At 61.6% G+C, this 18,005-nt stretch overlaps 3 protein-coding genes across 10 annotated transcripts; all 3 read left to right on the top strand.

Moving 5' to 3' along the window:
- The first annotated feature begins 90 nt into the window (after window positions 1–90).
- On the top strand, window positions 91–9,082 carry IST1 (IST1 factor associated with ESCRT-III). 4 transcript variants are annotated; one of them, XM_074881749.1, is made up of 10 exons: window positions 91–221; window positions 1,974–2,073; window positions 2,705–2,885; window positions 3,145–3,232; window positions 3,511–3,594; window positions 3,968–4,078; window positions 4,414–4,620; window positions 5,710–5,802; window positions 6,959–7,004; window positions 8,097–9,082. In XM_074881749.1, exons 2-10 carry the CDS (start codon window positions 1,986–1,988, stop codon window positions 8,294–8,296), a joined length of 1,098 nt encoding a protein of 365 aa, XP_074737850.1. In that variant the 5' UTR covers window positions 91–221; window positions 1,974–1,985; the 3' UTR covers window positions 8,297–9,082. The 4 variants fall into 4 exon arrangements, with proteins under 4 accessions (XP_074737850.1, XP_074737851.1, XP_074737849.1 ...); XM_074881750.1 differs by having other exon boundaries at window positions 128–578; XM_074881748.1 differs by having other exon boundaries at window positions 128–584.
- A 140-nt stretch (window positions 9,083–9,222) lies between these two features.
- DHODH (dihydroorotate dehydrogenase (quinone)) lies at window positions 9,223–13,925 on the top strand. 5 transcript variants are annotated; one of them, XR_012630561.1, is made up of 10 exons: window positions 9,223–9,447; window positions 9,647–9,841; window positions 10,170–10,369; window positions 10,596–10,678; window positions 11,212–11,399; window positions 11,852–11,965; window positions 12,295–12,448; window positions 12,521–12,680; window positions 12,806–12,934; window positions 13,398–13,925. XR_012630561.1 is itself a non-coding variant. In XM_074881735.1 (10 exons), the coding sequence occupies exons 1-10, from the start codon at window positions 9,379–9,381 to the stop codon at window positions 13,490–13,492; spliced, it is 1,380 nt and encodes a 459-aa protein (XP_074737836.1). In that variant the 5' UTR covers window positions 9,223–9,378; the 3' UTR covers window positions 13,493–13,925. The 5 variants fall into 5 exon arrangements, 4 of the variants coding, with proteins under 4 accessions (XP_074737836.1, XP_074737835.1, XP_074737837.1 ...); XM_074881735.1 differs by having other exon boundaries at window positions 12,813–12,934; XM_074881734.1 differs by lacking the exon at window positions 13,398–13,925 and having other exon boundaries at window positions 12,813–13,307.
- A 1,722-nt stretch (window positions 13,926–15,647) lies between these two features.
- LOC141948827 (haptoglobin-like) lies at window positions 15,648–17,698 on the top strand. Its single transcript, XM_074881752.1, has 5 exons — window positions 15,648–15,732; window positions 16,088–16,149; window positions 16,318–16,419; window positions 16,638–16,712; window positions 16,891–17,698. The coding sequence occupies exons 1-5, from the start codon at window positions 15,728–15,730 to the stop codon at window positions 17,658–17,660; spliced, it is 1,014 nt and encodes a 337-aa protein (XP_074737853.1). The 5' UTR covers window positions 15,648–15,727; the 3' UTR covers window positions 17,661–17,698.
- The last annotated feature ends 307 nt before the right edge of the window (window positions 17,699–18,005 follow it).

The raw sequence follows: 18,005 nt of genomic DNA, 5'->3' as shown, positions 1-18,005 counted from the left end.
TTGTACCGCCGCCGCCTCTTCCCCAGGCGCCGCCGCGCCGCTGCGCCGGGCACTTCGCGCGGTCTGGCTGCCGTGGCTGCCGCACCGGCCCCACTGGCGCCGTCGTGCCTCGGGCCGGGAGTGGGGAGTGCCGGGGCCGCGGATCCCTCCGCACGCGATGAGGTGATGCGCACGGCCGGCCGCCATTTTGGGTGCCTGGAGCCTGAGCGGGGCGGCGGCCGGTGAGTGCGGCTCTCGGCTGGGGCGGCCGAGCTCGGGGCGGCCGAGGAGGTGCTGGTAGCGAGGCTCATGTCTGGCCCTAAGGGCCGCTGGTGCGGCTGAGGGCAGGACCGGGCCTGCCCTGCCCGCGCTGTAGGACCTTCCCTCGGCGCCGCCTCGCTGGGGACGGCAGCGGGGCGGGAGGGGGATCTCTCCCCCTCAGCCCCGTCACCTGCGCCGGTGAAGCTAACCCGGGGTCTCCCGCGCTGCCTGCGCGCTTCTCTGAACTAGCCCTGGCCCTTGGGCAGCTACGCGGCGAGTCCCGCCGACTGGCTAACGCACCTGGCAACCGCCCCAGCAACCGGCTAGTTGCTCTACGGGTAAAGTTCGTTTCGATCTGGTCAGAGGAGCAGCTCGTCTGCAGGAAGGGATGGGAAAGCGAGGTACAGGGAAGGAACAACTGGATCAGCCTTTCTGCAGCAGCGGGGCGGAGAGCCTCACGCGGGGGAGTGGGAGCAACAAAACTTTTTAGAATGGTAGCAGGATGTTTACGAAAGAATGGCTAGTGAGCTGGCTGCTACTCAGTGGCTGTATTTGTAATTAATCTGTGGTTGGTTATCAGAGTAGTTATTTAATATGTGCTTTTACAGAGACATTACAACTCGCGCTGAGACTTTCTTGTAGCACTGTAAAGTTATTTTAATGTTGTAGGAGTATATCCCAGTTACAGAAGGGAAAAACTTTTTATGGCATCAGACTTACATCATGCACGTTTATTTCTGTAGCAATGTTTTTTGAGCTTGGTTGATTCTGTGTATCATTCAAATTATTGATATGTGAATAGATTGGCTAAATAAACTGGATATACTCTAGATAGTAACAAATCTTATGTAAACCACTTGTTATACACAAAATGCTATCCAAAAGTCTGCTCCAGTGTGTCCTTCAGGTACAAGTCAAGTTCTTTCTATGTGGTAGCTATTAAGGAAACATTTTTTGATCAACAGTTCTTGGCATAATAAAATGCTGTAATAAGATGTTTTCTGAGTTAGTTTTCTGTAGGACTAATGACTTGAACTGGCTCATGAGAGACTGGAGAAGTGCCAGAGCATGTGTTCAGTACGCAGGAAGGAGGGGGGGAATATGAAATAGCAACTTTTTTCTTCTGATAACAGGACTGCTGCAACCTTAGTTTGTATCGTCCTTGGGTTAATTATACAGCTGTTTTACAAAAAGATCTGGGGCTGAATGGAACCTCAAAATACCATTTTAGTAAGCTCAGCTTACTGAACTGGGGCATAATCACATTTTCGTAGACCACTGCTGGTAGATGTTTGTCTAACATTCTTAAAACTTTACTCTGGTATTCACATCAGTGGCTAGTGTCACTTATCTAAATTAAGTAGACCCAGGCCTTTAACTTCTTGTTTTAGGCTATCTTTTCTAAATCTGTTCCTATTTATGGAGTAGCCCCAGTTTTTTATCATCTTACATCTGTTTCTGGGGTTGAGATTCTGTCTGTCAGAATGGGAGTATCCAGGAAGTTTCTATTCCCTGTTGGCCTTGGTTGGGTGCAGGGTTGTAAAATGGAAAAGGGAATGATGAGTGCTGTAGGTCTGATCCTTTGTAAATAACCAGATTTGGGAATATCAGGCCTGTGCCTGTTTGTTTGGAGAACTGGGTTTGGTGGGTTTTTTTCCCCCCCAAGTAAAACAGTGACTGCTGTCCTTCTGACCAACAGCTCTTGGTTCCAATGAGCTTCTCTTCTTCCACAGAAAGCATTCATCATGTTGGGCTCTGGGTTCAAGGCTGAGCGCTTGCGAGTCAACCTGCGTCTTGTCATCAATCGCCTCAAACTGCTGGAGAAAAAGAAGAGTGAGTATTTGAGGGGGCAGGTGTGACGCACGGTGCTTCTGGGGCTCAGGAGAGTCGAGGAGAAGATTCTTCTGGAGTCAGGGTATTTTCATGGCCGAGTGTGGAGTAGCCTTTTGCTCTTCCTTGCTGGACCCTGGCCTTGCAGTCTGCCCTGATGCGCGAGTACCCAGAGGAGCTGGCTGGCTATGTGGCCTTTGTCCATCTTCCTGGCAGGTGTCAGGGCGCTATTTATGGGGTGCATGGGGTGGTAGCTGTGGGCTGTGCGTGGAGAGACATGCCGGTTTGCCGTGGGGGGCCTTTTGTGGGCCTTCTGTGCGCACAGTGTAGTGGGGAACTTCCTGGGTGCTGTGGGAGGCTCTCCCCACCCATGCTGTCCTGCCCTGCCCAGACACAGATAAGATCTGTGGTTCTGATTGACTGCAGGGAAATTGAGGGTGTAGGAGTGTTTCTAGCAGCTCAAAGCCCACTCGTTCTCCTGTGAGTTAGTGTGCTAGGACCTGGAGAGTGTCCTTCACTGCAGAGGCTTCATGAAGGGGAGAGAGGAGCTTTGTGTGTGGTGGGGACTGTTGGCCGATACGGGGGCAGCAGCCCCTGCCACCATGGTGACTGACCTCGGGGATGTGTGCTGCAGCTGAGCTGGCCCAGAAGGCAAGGAAGGAGATAGCAGATTATCTGGCAGCCGGCAAAGATGAGCGTGCCAGGATTCGTGTGGAGCACATCATCCGTGAAGATTACCTTGTGGAGGCCATGGAGATCCTGGAGCTGTACTGCGATCTGCTGCTAGCCCGCTTCGGCTTGATTCAGTCCATGAAGTAAGCTCTGGCCTAGGGGGTATCCTGTGGGAGAGGGTCCAGGCCCCCTGGGCTCAGGGAGGGGTAGTGCTGGGGGCAGGCCTGGGGTGCAGAAGGGCACCTGTGTTTGTCTTGGTGTCCTAGGGCCTCCAGAGACCATTTCTTCCCCAGGCAGGGGAGTCTCTGGGCCCCAGCATGGAGGGTGGGGACTTCTAGGCTAAGCAGCCTGAGGGCAGCAAAGACTAGGTGCTTGGTGTGGATTGTCTTCTCTTGTCCTTAGGGAGCTGGACTCTGGCCTGGCAGAAGCGGTGTCTACACTGATTTGGGCTGCACCACGACTCCAGTCAGAAGTGGCTGAGTTGAAGATTGTGAGTAGGGTTGTTTGAGGGGCGTCAATGTGTGCAGGGTGGGGGTGACGTTGCCAGAAGCTGGCAGAGGCCTTTGTCCAGGACTGTGTCGTTAAGGCAGAGGACAGGTTTTTATGGGCTCTTGAGATGGAGACCCCAGTATCGGTGTCCCTGGAGCACGGGGGGTGGCTCAGCTGGTGGCGGGGGGGCGGGCAGCTGTAGGGGCTACAGCAGATGTTCAGCGTGTGCTGGGGGAGAACAAGGGTGTGCACGTTCCCAGAGTTTCTCTCCTGCTGCAGGTTGCTGATCAGCTGTGTGCCAAGTACAGCAAGGAGTATGGGAAGCTGTGCCGGACAAACCAGATCGGGACAGTCAATGACAGGGTAATGAACTGGTGGAGCAGCTGCAGCTGGCAGAACAGGCACGCCTGCTGTGGCTTTCCTGTGGCTGATGCCTGTGGCTCACTCCAGAGTAGAGCGGGCCAGCTGTGCTGCGGGGGGCCTGCCCGCGTTGGAGCGCAGTGCTGGGGTCCCTGGCAGGTGGGGGGGCCCTGCTGCGCTGGCTGTGGATGGAGAGGAGCAGAGCGCGTGCAGCCCCAGCCCGTGGTGGCCAGCAGCCTCCTCGGCAGCGCTGTGCTGGGAGGAAAGGCCTCTCTGGGGCTGCACCGTGCTCCCCGCAGCGGGTGGCCCTGGCTAGGATAGAGCTCGAGCTCCGCTGCCCTGCTCCCGCTGAGTGTCCTGCACCCATGTGTTCCAGCTGATGCACAAGCTGAGCGTGGAGGCGCCGCCCAAGATTCTGGTGGAGAGGTACCTGATAGAGATCGCCAAGAACTACAACGTGCCCTATGAGCCTGACTCGGTGGTGATGGTGAGTGAGGGAGTCTGCAGGGAGCTCTGTGTCCCGTCGGTGCTGCGCGGGCTTTCAGAGGACAGGCTGTGGCATTGCAGCAAACTCGGTGGTGACTGTGCTCCAGTATCTTACAGACAGCCCTAGCACAGTACAGTCCCTGCTCCTTCCCACAGTCATGCTATAGCCTGGTTCCCTCTCTGATTCCCACTAATTAATATCGCTGTGTAGCTGCTGTGTATTCTGTGCCCGTTGTCCTGTCTTGTCCAGTAATAAATGCTGCATCCAGTGCTGTTCGGAGGGCTGTGATCAGAATGGGGGTGTGTTGGTGAGCAGAACTCTTCTACTCTTTCCAGGCTGAAGCCCCCACGGGCGGAGAGGCAGATCTGATTGATGTGGGATTCACGGATGATGTGAAGAAGGGCGGCCATGGAGGGGGAGGAGGTGGTGGATTTACAGCCCCGCTGGTTGGTCACGATGGACTAGTACCCATGCCTGTGATGATGCCTATGCCCATGCCAACGCCGAATCCGCCCTTCTCCTACCCGCCTCCAAAGGGACCGGTAAGTGCCTTTGCTTTGAGTGTTCCCTTTTTCTGTGGAAGACCCCGACTGTGGTCCTTAGCCCGGTGCCTGCTGACTGGGAAGTGTCTGTACCTGAGAGCTTGATGTGTCAGAAGCCATCGTGTTGGCGTGAGACTGCAGGGGGTGGAAGCCACTGGCAGTGCAGCTGAAGCTTCGTGTTGTTTCTTGACCGTGGAGGTTCCTACCCCTGTTCTCCAGCCAGCCCTCTTTGCCTTCAGGGAGCAGAGGAGTCCAGACTTAACTTCTGAGGCAGTCTTCTGACTGCCAGGCTTTTGACCAGGGGTTGGAGCTGCACTCTGAAGTTGGTAGGCTGGTAGTGTGCCAAGGTTCAGTCCAGGAAATCAGGTGAGTTTTGTGGGGTGGAAACAGCACAGAAAAATGCAGAAAGCACCCTGTCTGCAAAGGAAGGGGACCAGGCCAGTGGCTCTGGGAGATGATTTCTTGCAGGGGTGGAAGGTGAGAGCTGAAAAGAGTACCGTTCTCTGAATTCAGTCATTTACAGGATATCTGTGTAGACTGGAGAGTGGCAGAACGGTGGGATGGCCTGGAGTCTTTAATGGTACCAGCAGTGCTGCAGTGTCTTCCTGTAGAAAATCTGGGCCAAGTCTCAGCTGGCTGAAGGCCCAGGCATAAATATGCCGAGGACTCGTGCCAAGTCTGAGTCTTTCAGGCACTGTTGTGTTACAAGGAAGGGTGATACAAAGCCTTGGGTGAGCCAGAGACCTGTTCTGTGATACTGCGCTCAGGAGAAGTGGCTCAGGTGTGCTTAACGCAAGGTGTTACCTTTTTTGTCCTGGTACTTCTAAGGCCTTGAAAGATGAAGTGTTCAGTCATTCTGGTTCTGCAGAGTAACCCACAGTCCTGTTAGCTGGGTCTGGTTGCTCCGGGTGCCTACATCTGACTTGAGAATCTTTTCCTAGTACGTGTAAATTCTGTCAGGTTGGATACTTGCCTGCATTTGTCTTGCACTACTTTCTCTGACTCCCGTAGCAGCTGTATGTGGATTGTGTCCCATGGTGGCTCTCCCAGGTGAGTAGTCTGGTGCATGACTGTAATCTCTCTGTACAGGAGAACTTCAACGGCCTACCCGTGGGGACCTACCAGCCTTTCGCTAACATCCATCCACCGCCGATTCCGGCAACCCCGCCGACATACGAGTCTGTAAGTGCCTGAGCTGAAGCACCGTTGTAGGCAGCCCAGGGAACCTCGGAAAGAGTGCAGCGGTAGCCACAGGAGAGGCAAATGTTTATTAAGCACAGGGCTGTCAACCTTTGGAGCTTTTGGGTGGTGCTTGGCATTGATTCTGGGTGCGGTGAATCACTGAGTGCATGTGATGGGAGGGTGACTGGTGAGGGGAAGTTCCTCATTCAGCTGTGTGTTTTGGCTGCAAGGGAAAGCCAAGATTTATTTTACTGCATTGTTAAAATGGTGATAAACAGTTAACAAGCAGAGTCACAAATTCTGTGTTTTGGAATGTGAAGCGTTTATCACCTTCAGTCTTTTTAGTTATGGCTTTTGAACTAATTCATAGTTAGCCTGGGTGACTGTTTTGGCTGACCCAGATGGTGTATGTTTAAACCCTCTTCCTTTCCCAGATTTTTCTCGGTCCTTGGGGATGACAGTGGAGAGGCTGGAGTCTTCTCCTGTGCTGGTGTATGTTTTTGTTGCTGCAGTTCATGATCCTGCCTCCCATTTTGCTTTCTGACATGCTTCTTGTTTCTGCAGTACCCTGAGTAGGGATGGGCATAGCCAAGCACCTGTGTGTGCTCACACCTGTAGTAGCTGCACAGCAGCTGTTGCATCCAGGAGATGCGGCACAGATGCGGCTGGGCAGGGGTGGGCGTCCCTGACTGCACCCACTGGGAACGAGGAGTTGTACCAGCACAACCGACTGGGCCGTGGGCGTTTGTCCCAGGCGGGCCAGGACACGAGTGGGGTCATTTTGTACCTCGCTACTGGCTACAAGGACCCGTCTGCTGTGTGTGAAAGGGAGGAAGCAGCAGCTGTGAAGAGGGCAGTCTTCTGCCACTTAGGTCCTTGATAAGTATTTCAGACCTGCCAGCAGATGTGCTCTGTTTATCCGGTTCCAGAATGTGCCCAGTGAGGCTGTTTTGATGGACAGGGAGGGAGGGAAAGTCGAAGTACTGCCTCCTTTTTTTGGGAAGAGAGTGCTGGAAGCCGGGGCTGCCGCCACGCTGGGGAGGGGTGGGGTGTGCATCGCTCCGCAGGGGTGCGGCTGCCTGTCAGCCGTCCCGCGCACCTGCATGGTTCTGTGCCCGGTAGCGCCGCTAACCCGGTAACCCAGAGTCTCTTCCAGATCGATGAGCCTAATGCCGACAAGGATGCTTCCACGCTGGTGCCTGGTGAGTGTGGCGAGAGGTGTGGGGAACCTCGGGCGGCTGGGGCTGCGGTGAGCCTGGGGTCCCACTGTCCCTGCAAGGAAGCTTTCCGCAGAGAGAACAGTGCGCAGGGTGTGACAGGATTTGAGCTGGGAGAGGACTGATGGAAATGGAGAGTGTGCTCTCAGAACAGGGAGGGTCCAGACTTCCCCTGGGAAACTCAGAACTGGGTCTCCAGCTTACGCTGTCTCATCAGATCAAGTTTAGGGTGTTGCAGGATAAAATGAGAAAGCAACAGCTCTAAGTGATGATATATGTTTACAGGGAGTAAATAATCTTGATCTCCAGCCACAGAATGAAAGAAGCAAGCACTGAGGGTAGGCGGTTTGTATTAATGTCCACGTTGGGGCAGTGCACAGCAGAGCAGCACTAGTAGAGAGAGCTGTTGTCCCTTGGTCCGTCTGCCGCTTACGAGATGCCTCATGCGTTGTCGTTGGATCGTAACGAAATTCTCCCGCCTTGTACAGCGTGATTCTGCTCTGTGTTCTGAAAGCACTCGGTATCTCTAGGACTTGATAAGGGCCGAGAGCGTTTTTAGACCCTAACTCTAGCTCCAGCCAGGATTTCTGGTGGTGCAGTGGAGCCCTCTGGGGAGCGTTGGTGTGTGCTGAAGGAGGTAGGCCTGTGGGTGTGCTGGGTCTGACTGTGTGCTTCAGTCTGACAGCTGGTGACAGCTGCTGATACCTGCACGTGTCTTCAGGGGGTTGGAATGGAGAAAGTGGGGGCGTGGAATCCCGGTGGTGCAGCCCAGCCCCTATTGGCACGTAGGAGCGTCAGCCCACCTCCGCGGGCAGCGCAGGGGCATCTCGCAGTGTCCGGGGCGGCTCTAGGGTGGGGTCACCGGCCCCGCTCTGCCACGGCTGCAGCCCCTTGCAGCCACGTCAGCCTGCAATGTTGTGTTCTTCCCACCGAGTCTGCACGCGGTTGGAGGTGTGTGACCGCCGCTCCTGTCTGGAGCGATACGTTGGTGTTGCCTTCTCGGTAGCGTGGCTCTGTTCAGCCTGGCGAGTGTCTGACGAGGGTGAGCTGAAATGATACTTCTCTTATTCTAAACAGGGCCCGGGCCCAAGTCAGAAGCTTCTCCTAAAGCGAGAGCTGGAGCTCCTAATACCATCGATAACTTTGTGCTGCCTGAGCTGCCATCTGTGCCGGATACGCTGCCAACAGCTTCTGCTGGCGCCAACTCTTCTGCCTCTGAAGACATTGACTTTGATGATCTCTCTCGGAGATTTGAGGAGCTAAAGAAGAAAACATAAAACTGACAGGGCTGTAACTCCAGTGTGAGGCAGGAGTGGTGACAGCGGCTTCTCTCCGAGACAGACTTCCCTTGAAACTGGTTTTCTCTATTAACCTCCGATGAACGCGCTCTTCTTTTTGAGCTCTTCCTGCTGTACTTAAACCAAGCGCTGCCACTTTCCCGATCTTTGTTGCTCCGGGAGGTGAACTGTGGGGAATGTTGTGAGACGGACACGGGGAACAGCCCCTGTCCCTCAGGGTGGCTGCACAGGAAAGCTCTGCTTGACATTCTCGTGCTGCTCCTGGCCGCCCCCGCCGCCTGTAGTGCCCCCTGGAGAGGGGAGGTGGAGGCTGGGATGGGGCTTTCCCCACCCCGGCATCGCCCACGAGCTGCTGTGGGCTTTGGCTGATTAAAGCCGTTGGTCAGGCTGCTGACGAGCGGGCTCTGAGGCAGGGAGTATGGCTGTGAGGGGATGCGGCCCTGCCCTTGTGGCTGTGCCTACACTGCTGCTTCCCTGTCTCTGGCTGTAGCTGGCTGTGTGTCCTCCTCTGCTCCCATGGGACCCCCAGAGACCCCCTCCATGGCCTCGGCGGCGGGGGTCCCTTTGCAGGAGGGTGTCACCGGGCGCTTTCCTGATGCTGCTGGGAGTGCGAGCGGGGCTGGCGGGGGGCTAGCAGAGCAGTAGCGGTGTAGGGAGGGGTGAGGCCGGCTGTGGGCTCCGCGCCGCGGCGGGTCTGTAGTGACGCTCCGCACCCTTCACGGGTTTGTATCTCGCGGGAGGTTCCTAATAAAAGCCGGCCCTGGAGCCGCCGTGTCCCAGGGGCTTCCGCCGAGGGGCGGGGCGGTGTCGGGACCCTTTTCGGTGCCGGTGCGCGGCTGTGGCGGGGGACCGGGGGGGACCGCGCTGCTGCGGGGGTCCCGCCCCCTCGGCCGCCGGGTGACCCGCTGCGAGCCCCGGCGGGGCGGGGCCAGGCGCGAGACAGCCCCACGCCCCCCTCCTCCCCCCGGTGGGTCCCGCACCTGCTGCTCGTCTCGTGATCCGGCCGCCCGCCCCGAGTCCTGGTGCGCCCCTATTGGCTGGGGAGGCTGCGGCCTCCGCCAATGATCGGGGCGGGCGGCCGGAAGTGCCCGTCCACGTGTCAGGCCGAGGCGATGGTGGCGCCGCTGCGCGTGAGCGGCCGGCGGGCCCTGGGGGGGATGGGAGCCCGGGGGGGGGGGGGGAGGGGCGGGGGTGGTGCCGGGGTGGGGGTCGGGATGGGATGGGGTGCGGGGCGGTGTGCTGGTGCCGGTAGGGGGGCGAGGGGCCGGTGTGGGATGGGGAGGGGGCCCGAGGGGCCGGGGCGGTCGCGCTGCTGACGACCCCGCGCAGGGGCGGCTGCTGGCGGTGGCGCTGGGCGGCTGCGGGCTGCTGCTGGGCTCGGCGCTGGCGGCGGGCGACGAGCGGCTCTACGCGGCGGTGATGCCCGCGCTCCGCGCCCTCCCCCCCGAGGCCGCCCACGGCCTGGCCCTGCGCGCCGCTGCTCTCGGACTGCTGCCACCCGCCCGTCCCGACGGCCCCGCGCTGGTGCGGCTCTGCGGTGGGGGGAGGCTCGAGGGGATCCCAGGGCCCGGCGGGGTGGGCGAGCGGGCGGGTTCCGGGGCGACCTGTCGCGGTCCGTGGGGGGTGGTGAGCTCTGCCAGCCGGCGGAGGGGCCCCTGGGGCGTCCCGGGGGCCAGGAGATGGTCCCAGCGGGAGCTGGGGGTCCCCCGGGGCCGGCACCCGAGGAGGACACCCTGCGGGGCGGGGGGGACGGAGGGGAGGGGGCGGGAGCGAGGCCCTGGCTATGACTCCGGGTGTCGGTGGGCTCCGGCCCTCCCGGCTGCCAGCGCCTGACCCAGCCCCTGCCCCGCAGGAGGTGCGAGTTCTCGGGCAGCGGTTCCGCAACCCCGTAGGCCTGGCGGCCGGCTTCGACAAGCAGGGCGAGGCTGTGGACGGGCTGTACAAGATGGGGTTTGGCTTTGTAGAAGTGGGGACTGTCACGCCCCAGCCCCAGGAGGGGAACCCCAGGCCCAGGGTCTTCCGGCTGGCGGAGGACGAGGCGGTCATTAACAGGTGGGGCCCGAGGGCGGCTGCTCCGCTGCGTCCTGCCCAGGGGGAGGGCGTTTGTTTGGGTGGTCGCGGCTCTGGGGTCTGTGCTGTGGTGGCTCTTGGGTTGGATGCGCTGAGCAGAGCTGCAGAGACCCACGTGTCTCCCTCGTGTTTCTCCTGTGTCCTGCTCGGGGCTTGCGGACACCAGCCCAGCCCAGCCCAGCCCAGAGCCTTGTCTGTTGTGGTGCAGGTACGGATTCAACAGCCACGGCCACATTGCAGTGGAGCGCAGGCTGCGGGCCCGCCAGGAGACGCAGCTCAGGCTCACTGGTGGTGAGACAAACTTATAAGCCTTTGCTCTTGGGGTCTGCAGGATGGGTTTGGGGGTCTCCCAGGCACGTGTGGGCCAGGAAAGGTGTGTGATGCCGGTGTCCAGGCACAGGAGGGCCCTGGCCAGAGCGAGGTGCACTCGGACAGCAGGAATCCTCTTGGGGCTGTAGTCTCTCCGCCTTGGGACTGTGACCAGGCACCTTTCTCTGGCCATTTTCTCTGTGATAGACGCTCCGCTTGCTGCTTCGGGCAGGACCTGTCTGCAGAGACCATCAAAGCCAACAGAGCCCCAGCTGGGCAGTGTCTGAGGGCAGCCCCCACCAGGTGGTCAGGCTGGAGGCTGTGGTACTGACTGGGGCAGCTGTGGTGATGCTCTAGTGGCTCCAGGACAGTCCCAGGCCCACCCCCATGAAACACGTGGACTGCATAACCCCGCTGTGATTTTAGCTGGTCTTGGGGCCTCCCTTGCCAGGTGCTCTGGCCCCTCGGGTGGTGGTTGGTCCTGTTGCCCCAGCTCAGCCATGTCTGTGTTCCAGAGGGAATGCCGCTCGGAGTCAACCTGGGCAAGAACAAGAGCTCTACCGATGCTGCAGCTGACTATGTGGCTGGAGTCCGGACACTGGGCCCTTTGGCTGACTACCTGGTGGTGAATGTGTCCAGCCCAAACACCCCAGGGCTGCGGGACCTGCAGGGCAAGGCTGAGCTGCAGGACCTGCTGACCAAGGTGGGTGATCCCGACAGCCAGCCTGGACCACGGCTGCCAGCACTGGCTGCATCCCATCCCCTGCAGCGCCCGCTCTGCTCCAGCAGCGGGTTTGTGCCAGCGCAAGGAGGGGCGGGTGGCTCCCTGGAGTGGTGGGCAGAGCCACCAAGGTGTCCCCTGATCAGCTGCTAGCGCGGGGTTCCCCCGGCACTGTGCTCCTGCACGTGAGCAGGGAGGTGTTGCCCTCCGCTTTGCTCCTGCAAGGGGTCAGCGAGCCCCCCCTGCGGCGTAGGGAGTCGCCGTGGTGCTGGGTGGGTCGTCTGCCCTGGGCCCGGTGCCGCAGGGCGCCCGTCCCGGCAGCAGCACCGTGCAGGAAGAGCAGGGCCTGTCCCTGTGCTGCCTGCGGCGGCGGGTGTGCGGGTCTCCCTGGTCCGGGGTGGAGGTGTCCCCCCCACCTGCTCCCTGCCCCGCAGGTGCTGGCGGAGAGGGACGCACTGCCCTGCGAGCGCAAGCCGTCTGTGCTGGTGAAGATCGCCCCTGACCTCACCGCGCAGGACAAGCGGGACATCGCGAGTGTCGTCTGCGAGGTGAGAGGCGGCAGTGGGCGGCTGGTGGGGAGCTGGGCGCAGCCCGGGGGCAGGACCACGGCGCTCCTGGCAGGTCCCCTCTCTGAAGGGACAGGGAGACCTGCAGTGCTCTGGCTGATGCTGGGACGGTGTCCTGGGTAGCTGGGAGTCCCTGAGGGCCTGTGTGCATCACCCAGGCCTTGAGGACGGCCCAGGCGGTGAGGGGCACCTGCTTTGTCCCCAGGCACATTGCTGGGGCACTTGCTGGGGAGGGTCCTGGCCTGGCAGCCTGAGGATGAGAGTGGGGGGCTGCTCGTGGGAGCCATGTCCTTATGCTGCTGCCCCCGCAGCTCGGTGTGGACGGGCTGATTGTCAGCAACACCACCGTGAGCCGGCCCAGCAGCCTCCAGAGCCGGCAGCGCACGGAGCCCGGGGGCCTCAGCGGGAAGCCACTGCGGGAGCTCTCCACGCAGACTGTCAGGGAGATGTACACCCTCACCCAGGGTAGGGGCAGAGCAGGGCTGGGGGCGCGTGCTGGCGCTGCCCATGCTGTGCTGAGCCCACGCCTGCCCACAGGCCGGGTGCCCATCATCGGGGCAGGCGGGGTGAGCAGCGGGCGCGACGCCCTGGAGAAGATCCGTGCTGGAGCCTCGCTCGTGCAGATGTACACGGCGCTCGTGTACCACGGGCCGCTGGTGGTCGGGATGGTGAAGCGGGAGCTAGAGGAGCTGCTGAGGTGAGTGAGGGGCCAGGCAGCTCCCCAGGGGAGCCGCTGGGCCCAGGGTGGCTCTGGGCAGCCCCATGCTGGTGCAGGAGCGGAGGTACCGCGGGGCCCAGCCATCACATGCTGTCCCTGGTTAGGGAGCAGGGGTTCAAGAACGTCATGGAGGCAGTTGGAGCAGATCACCGGCAATGACGCGCTGCAGGACCAAGGTCTGGCTGGGAGCAGCCGTGGCCAAGCAGGGACAGGCCTGACGCTTCCAGTGCTGGGTAGGCGAGGACTGGGGAGGAGGCCTCCACACCTGCTGTCCAGGGCCATATTTTGGCTTTCCTGGGGGTTGGGCTCCCCAGCAGAAACCAGTGGTGGGTGCGGCTCTGCTGGGTGGTGAGGAGGGACCCTGTGGGCTGCAGCACTTCCCAGGGTGGGCACACCTTCCCTGGTGTCACTGCCCAGAGCTGGGGGCCACGCAGGGATCCCCCAGCCTGTGCTGCCTGCTCTGGCTGGCGCTTGGTCCTCCTGCACCGCAGCCTCCACAGGAGGGTCTGTTCTTGCTGCCCTTCTCCCTTCTCCACACAAGGTCCTGTAACAAACCTGCGGGCCCTGGGTCCTGCCTGAGTGTCAATAAATGTTTGGCTCACCTGGTCCTGTGTGCTGCTCTGAGGACACCCCTTGGGCTGGCGGGATGCAGCCCAGCTCTCCTCAGCTGAGCAGCTCCCTTCATGTTGTTCCCAGTCGGTGCATCTTTTCCCGGCACTAGAAGCTGCAGGGCTCTGGGATGGATCCACGCCGAGCCCGCCTGGGCTCCCTTCGCAGAGACCTCCGCGTGAGGCTGGGCCCTTGGGAGGTGCTGGGCGCCGTTTCTTCCCTTTGCTGCCGCTGCGTAGATGTTCAGAGGCAGCTGTGGTTACGCCCTGTCACTTGTGAAAAGGCCTTGTTTGTTCACGCTGCTGGAGGCTGTCGGCTTTGTCTCTGGGGCCTCCAGTGTTGACTGTTGGTTTACCCTGGGCTGCCTGTCGTCATCTCAGGCTTTTCTTGAGCAACACGGCTTGACCTGGACATGGCATTCCCTCTGCAGCCTCTCGCAATCCACCCCGCAGAGCAGGATTGCGTCACGGCACTTCACCAAACTTGTTTACAGGAGTGGGGCCGCTGACCCTGCTCTCAGCGGCCCTTTGTTCACGTCAGGGCTGTCACCCACCTGCTCCCCTGCACCTGCAGCCCCCTGCACCAGCCTCCTTGTTCCCTCAATTCTCTGCTTTCAGACAGCTGGTGCTGCTGCTCTGACAGGGATGTGAGCTGGTCCACTGGCCGAGGTTTGGATGTGCTTTCTCTGGAGAGGGCCTGGGAGGCTCCTGGTCTGAAGGCAGCTGTTGTGTCTGTGGGAGCGTGAGCTTGACTTTCCCCTTGTCCCACTGCACTCTTGTCTGTGCTCTGCAGCTGATCCGTGACTGTGGCTTGGAGACAATTGGTGCCTTGTGCTGCCACGGCAGTCACCGGTGGCATTGACCTCGAGCGTGGCCCTGTGCTGCCGTAGCCCGGCGCGTGGGCTGCGCTCCGTGCCCACGGGCAGCCGGGGCAGCTCCTGCCCGCAGTCCCTTCGTCCGAGCGAACCTCGGGGCTGCCGGTGGGCACCAGGGCACAGCCGTGTGTTGCTTTTTCCCCCCTGCCAGGGCATGGCAGCCTCCTGGGGAGGGACAAGTCTGCTACCAGCCTGCCATCACCAAATGCCACAGCACCTTTCTAAGTGCTGGCAGGCTCATGGGTCGGAGCTGTCAAGCCCTGAGGCATCTTGTGCTGGACTCCAGCCTTCTGCCTTTCAAGCGTGGTTGCACGAGTATGACTGGTGCTGGGCCAGAGATGTCAAGCCCTGCATTGTTTTGGGGCACAGGTGTCCCATGAGATGGGAAGAAGCTTGCACAGGCTGGGACAGGTCTTCTGGAGTGTCTGGGACCAGACACAACGTCCCTCCTGTGCATGAAGGACCAGAGGGTCCGAGGGTGAGACCCCCAGCCAGGCTTCAGTGGCTCAGGGCCAGCCTGGGTCTGGGGCAGCCTTGCTGCAGCACTGGCTCCCTGAGGTAGGTGAGGGGGGGGTGCCTGTCGGCTCCCTCCCGCGCTGCCCCTCGGTCGTGCTGCGGGAAGCAGACCCCGCTTGTTGGCGCAGGCTGATGGGCTCTGCCCCGCGCCCTTGCTGCCGGCTGTCACACCCAGCTGGGCACTGGCCAGCGGCTGCTGCCGCGAGTTCCCGTCAGGCTGGGCTGGGCCCTCACCTCTGCTGACAAACAACTTTTGCCCAGGGGGCCCGGGGCTGGCGGGACGCGGGGCTGGAGCCCACTGGGCGGGGAAGGGGTGGGTACTTCTGGGAAGAGGTCGGCTTGGCCACGGTCCCTCGGAGCCTGCAGCGAGCTGGTGTGGGACACACTGCACCCCTCGGCCAGCTGGGCTGGCACTGCCCAGGGCTCTGGCAGCACCGAGCCCCGCTGCGCCCCGGCCATGCAGGGTGGCTGGCAGGGAGCGCCCCGGCTGCGGGCAGAGCCAGGACTGGGATGGGATGGGATGGGATGGGATGGGATGGGATGGGCCGGGACTCAGCTCCTGTGCCCCAGCTTCACCTGCCAGCACTGGGGGGCTGCCTGTGTCCTGGGGGACTGCCCAGTGCCCCCATGGGGACAGCTCTAGGTGGTGGCACAGGGCACTTTGGCAGGGGGCAGCGGCTGGCTCTGCTTTCTGTGAACCTCAGCTGGTGTCACAGCGCCAGGGCACCAGCATCTGCAGCCAGATCCTTCCCTGCATACTTGTAGCTGCAAAATCCCGGAAACTCTTGGCACACTGGCTTCCTGTGGGGGCTTGGCTGGCTTCCCAGGAGCCTCTGCCAGGCCGGCCTTGAGCCAGGTGGGGATTTTTGTGCTCCTCCTGATGGGAAAGGTGCTGGCTGCCCATGGCAGGGTCAGGTGGTCTGGCTGCACCAGGGCGAGGGAGGTGGCAATAAAAGGGGTGAGGAGGGAGCTCTGAGCAGCATCAGCCTGCAGAAGGAGGCTGCTGTGAGGAGAGGGAGCTGTGAGCATGGGGTGAGCAACGTTGTGTGTCCCTGTGTGTGCTTGGTGCCATGTCTGTCCTGCTTGCCTGGCTGAGGACCTGGCCCTGCCATGGGCTGCGGCAGGACCTGTGTTGGGCCTGGAAACGCTCCGGGTTGCAACACTGCAGCCTTGTCCTCCACGGCAGCAGGGTCCAGGTCTGGCCCAGGTGACTTCTCCAGGCTGTGTCTGACGGGCAGCCTCGGGGGGTGTGGGGTCGGCCCTCTGCCCTCCCGGGGAGGGAGCTGCCGGGACGGGGCAGGAGCCTGGCCGGGGCACCAGTCTTGGTGGAGCCCACAGGCTGGGAGCACGGGGGTAGGACCCTCTGCTGAGCGTGCCCTCTCTGCAGACCTGCAGCGCTGCTGATTGCCGGCCTGGCCTGGACCCTGCTGGAGACCGCAACTGCCACCGGTACCTTCCAGGGCAAGGGTGGGAGCGCTGGGGCTCGGACGGAACCAAGGGGCAGCTTGGCAGGGAGCAGGCGTGGGGCGGGAAGACTGGACTGGAGAGGGACCCACAAGGGGTGGGGGGGGTGTCCTGGGCTGGGCCTGCAGGCAGCTGAGCGTTCTGTGCCTGCAGAGTGGAGCTGTGCAAAGCCTGCGGAGATCGAACACGGCTACGTGGAGCACCTGATCAAGTACCGCTGCAACCCGCACTACCAGCTGCGCGGCTCTGGGGACGGTGAGGCGCGTGGCACGGGCGCAGCGCCCGGGGATAGGGCTTCTCCCTGGTTCCAGGGGATGTGCGGGGCTGCCCCAATGAGGGATGATGCAGCCCCCCCGCCCCCCGGGGTACCCCTGCTACCCCAGCCCTGGGGAGGAATGAGGACCTCCATGCCTCCCTGGCTGCAGGGCCCCCCCTTGCAGGGCAGGAGTCCTGACTCTGGTTTCCCCCCAAAGGCACGTACAGGTGTGATGAGGATCACACGTGGGTGAGCCGCGAAGCCGGCAAGGAGGTGCCTGTCTGCGAGCCAGGTGAGAGCAGAGGGACAGGGGCTGGGGCTGGAGGGGCTGGGCAGCAGGGGGGCTCTGAGCGCTCTGTCTGGGCTGCCGAGGGGCTGCCAGGGCTGCTTGCAACCCCCATCTTCAGTGCTGCTCCCTGGGGCTGCTGCGGGCCTGGGGACTCACCAAGGCCCTGCTCTGCCCTGTGCAGTGTGCGGGAAGCCGAAAAACCCCCCCAGGCAGATGCAGCGCATCATCGGGGGCCTGCTGGCTCAGAAGGACAGCTTCCCGTGGCAGGGCCGGCTGGTGACCCGCCACAACCTCACCGTGGGGGCCACGCTCATCAGTGACCAGTGGCTGCTGACCACGGGCAGGAACGTCTACCTGAACCACACTGCAGACGCCAAGCCCGAGGAGATCGCCCCGACGCTGCAGCTCTTCCTGGGCAGCCAGAAGCAGAATCAGCCCGCCTTGGACATTGAGCACGTGGTGCTGCACCCCGCCTACCCTGAGGCTGTGGATCTGGCTCTGCTGAAGCTCAAGCAGAAGGTGCCCCTCGGGGATGAGGCAATGCCCATCTGCCTGCCGCAGAAGGACTATGTGCGCCCGGGGCGGGTGGGTTACGTCTCAGGCTGGGGCCGCGGTGCTGCCTTCGCCTTTCCTGACATGCTGAAGTACGTGATGCTGCCGGTGGCGGAGGAGGAGCAGTGCCAGCAGTACTACAAGGCGCGGAATGCGTCCTACTGGGTCCAGCCCACCCTTAGCAATGACACCTTCTGCGTGGGCATGAGCGAGCTGCGGGAGGACACATGCTACGGGGACGCCGGCGGCGCCTTCGCCGTGCAGGACCCCGATGACAACACCTGGTACGCGGCTGGCATCCTCAGCTACGACAAGACCTGCACGGCCTCCAAGTACGGCGTCTACGTGGACGTGCGGCGCGTCCTGGCCTGGGTCAAGGAGACGGTGGCGGCCGGCTGAGGCAGGGCCCCAGGCAAATAAAACTTCCCCGCACCTGGCTGCAGGCTCTGTCTGTCTGTCTGTGCGCAGCACTGCGGGGGTGTGCACCGCCATGTCCATCGGTGCAGGGGGGTGAGTGTGTGCACGTGTCTGCCCCTCGGGGCGGGGGTGCCTGGGGGTGTCTGCAGGGCTCCCCCGGGGCAGCTGGGGGGCCCTGGCCTGCAGGGGCTGCCTGGGGCTCTGGGGGGTTTCCCCCCCCCCCCAAATGTGTGGGTGTCTGTGGGGTTCTCCCAACCCCCTCTGCCATGTCTGTGGGTATCTGGGGTTCTCCTCTCCTGCCCCGTGGGGGGAGTGCCGGTGGGGTTC

Source organism: Strix uralensis, chromosome 12 (genome assembly GCF_047716275.1).
Source record: "Strix uralensis isolate ZFMK-TIS-50842 chromosome 12, bStrUra1, whole genome shotgun sequence".
NCBI lineage: Eukaryota > Metazoa > Chordata > Aves > Strigiformes > Strigidae > Strix > Strix uralensis.
Note: the sequence above shows the minus strand (reverse complement) of the source record. Positions and strands in the feature narration are given on the sequence as shown.